The sequence below is a fragment of the Triticum aestivum genome, chromosome 3A (genome assembly GCF_018294505.1).
Source record: "Triticum aestivum cultivar Chinese Spring chromosome 3A, IWGSC CS RefSeq v2.1, whole genome shotgun sequence".
NCBI classification, from domain to species: Eukaryota; Viridiplantae; Streptophyta; class Magnoliopsida; order Poales; family Poaceae; genus Triticum; species Triticum aestivum.
In genome coordinates this window covers 737,191,396-737,194,415 of record NC_057800.1, presented here as the reverse complement: position 1 = coordinate 737,194,415, position 3,020 = coordinate 737,191,396, and the positions used below count along the sequence as shown (strand labels likewise).

At 51.9% G+C, this 3,020-nt stretch overlaps 1 protein-coding gene across 1 annotated transcript; it reads left to right on the top strand.

Annotated features, from left to right (window-relative positions):
* The first annotated feature begins 1,159 nt into the window (after nucleotides 1-1,159).
* LOC123059591 (uncharacterized) lies at nucleotides 1,160-2,737 on the top strand. The gene is made up of 2 exons (XM_044482124.1): nucleotides 1,160-1,340; nucleotides 1,417-2,737. Exons 1-2 carry the CDS (start codon nucleotides 1,318-1,320, stop codon nucleotides 2,615-2,617), a joined length of 1,224 nt encoding a protein of 407 aa, XP_044338059.1. The 5' UTR covers nucleotides 1,160-1,317; the 3' UTR covers nucleotides 2,618-2,737.
* Nucleotides 2,738-3,020: the final 283 nt, after the last annotated feature.

Here is a 3,020-nt window from a genome sequence, read left to right as displayed (position 1 = left end):
CACTTGTCTCCCCCTCAAAAAAAACTTGTCTCCCCCTTCATATGACCGCCACCCACTCCTCACCGCATCTTACTGGCAACAGAGCACACACCGCGGTGGTGGCATGACGAAGCACACAGTCGTAGCGCGCGTAGTGTTCTCCAACACGGTTGCTGCCGGCGGCTGTGGCTACTACCTTGGGTACGGGCCATGCATGGTTACCTTCTGTCGGTGTTCTTCATGGCTTAGGCCTGGTTTCCCAGGCAACTAGCTAATTCTCACTCCAACACCATCGCATTCATCCGGTCGCGGCCACAACCACTCGCCAATGCAACCGACCACTCTTTCCACCATGACTTCACCGCCATACTCAACCATCCCCGCTCCCCATGTCGATGATTCTTAGTTTGGAAGAATCCAGCTACACTGCCTAGAGCATGCTATACATGGTGGCCTTCCGCCAACTCTGCATCATCAACCATGTCAACGGCCCTATTGACATGCATTCCAGCCGTTTCGACTTGATTTGGACGAAGACATATTTCTTCATTGTCTCTTGGAAGAACGTCACCATCTGCAAGGAGATCCTCAAGATTGTCATCTAGTGGGAACATACGGCATACACCTTGTAAACGGCCATCAATGTGATCTTCCTTTGACAGCCGCATGTACCTCACGGCGTATGACCAACATGATTTCCACAAGAACTTCCAGGGCGAGATCTCTATCACGGCCTACCGCGACTGCCTCAAGTCCCTCTCTGAAACCCTACATGACATCGACAACCCCGTCACGACGTCACCGGCGCCGCCCTCATGATCCAAATGCTCATCGGCCTCAACTAGGAGCTCAACAATGACCTCCAGCATCTCTGAGGCGGCGGACTGGACGGTATCCCACATCTGCAGCTCTTTCCTTCAGGAGAAGCTCCTTGCCCACGCTGCGACTTGTGAATGCGCCATCACTCTTCTTAGTGAGCACGCTCCCGCCGGCCTAGAAATTTTTTTCTTGCTAATTTTGACTGAATTTCGACTTTTCTACAAAGAGCACTATGTTTCTTCTCTCACTTGTGTGGTGTTAATGTCGCTTAACCATTCGAAATAGTAATCCGTAATTTCGTATAGCTTAAAACACTACTACGTTTTTTTAGCTCTCTATCGGACCACAAGCAACAGGCCAGTCCCGAGAACTGGCCCGGCCCATCCATCACAAACACGGCGAGCCGGACCTCTCGCCCTCCACCACTCCCCCCGGCGGCGCACAGTCAGGCGGGGACAGGAGCACCCTGGTCGCAGTTCGTCTTCTTCCCTACCCGCGGATCAGCGAAGCGAAGTAGACATGGACCTCGACGGCTCCTCGAGGTCTGTTTCCCACTCAAATTCATTTCACTTGTGGTAAGATGCGGAGGATGATTCCGATCTGATCGGCTTTGCCCAGATGCAAGATGGACTGGGCGGCTCTTGGCGATGGCCCGGCGGGGCTGATCGCGGAGCGCGTCCTCGCCAAGGCCTACGACGTCGCCGACTTCCTCCGCTTCCGCGCCGTATGCCGCCCGTGGCGGGCGTGCTCCGTGGACCCGCACGCGCACGACGGCCTGGACCGCCGCTTCCATCCCCGGAGGTGGACCATGCTCCGGGAGGAACTTGCCTCGCCGGAGCGCCGCTGCTTCCTCAACACATCCACCGGCGAGTGCGTCCAGGTCGACATCCCGGAGCTCCATGACCATAAGTTGCTGGCCGTCACCCCCGAGGGCCTCCTTCTCCTGGTCCACCAACGCAACCACGTCCGCCTCCTCAACCCGCTCACCCGACAACTCACAGAGCTGCCGCCGCTCACCACACTGCTGCCCTCCAAGTTCAAGGACATGGGCATACTTGACGAGAGTAATGAACTTTTCGACACCGAATTCATTGCGTGGGGCTCTGGTGTTGCCAGTGATGGTTCCACATTTGTGCTCTGCTTCGACATGCTCGACCTGCTTGCCACTGCCAAGCCCGGCGACGACCACTGGACGTTGGTAAAGAACAACGGTGATGGGGCACTGGCAGCCTTAATGTTTGAGGGCCGCTTCTACTGCGTTGACAACAATGGTGTCATGGTACTGAAAACTGGAGCAGATCATCCACCACGCCTGGAGGTGGCTGCCAAGATGGATAGCATTTATGCCAAGATGGAAAACATGGATGACTCCCAATTTGAGGATAGTTTCCACACTGGTTTCCACCTTGTCGACAATTGTGGGGAGCTGATGCTGGTGCACCGTTGGGGTGGAGTGACAGCCGAGAATAAATCGTGTTGTTTGTATGACCCGTATCGAGTGGATTTGGACAACGGCACACTATTTCCGGTCAAGAGTTTTGGCGGTAGTGCAGGGCGCGCGGTGTTCATTGGCATGCATAGCTCTCTTTCGGTGTCTCTGGATGTTTTCCCCTCCGGATCCTTAATCGCCGACACAATCTACTTGAGCTTTGATGATGATGATGAGAGAGAATGGTTAGAAGTTGGAGCATATCATCTCACGGATGGAAGGGTACAACGCCCTTGCACATATAGCAGTGTTTTGGTGCCACGGCCTCATACTCTTGTTGACTGTCTATCATTGTCCAATACTGTCCGAGGATTTACGCCATTTCCTTGATATTTAGCAGGCATGGATATGCAATGTGTACCCTTTTATCTCATTTGGTTTACATAGTGTTCAAGTGCATGTATCTCGCAGGAGTTATGTATGGCTGTGGTGACATTGTGAGTTTTTGGGACGATGCTTGGTTGAAAGACAAAACCTCCTTTTTCACTTTCCCATAAACATATGACATCTGTGTAAGGGAATCAATTTTTATGTAAGTGACTCTTATTGGATAAGATGGCTATCTTGGCATTCGTCATATATGCACCATGAAGTTTATGTTTTTAATATATTTGTTATTTTGCATAGAGTTGTGTATGGATGACTGGTCATTATTTTGCTCACTTTTGTTGCTGAGTTTTGTTTGGATGTGCACACATTCACATTTATTTTCAATTGCATATATCAAGAAAAG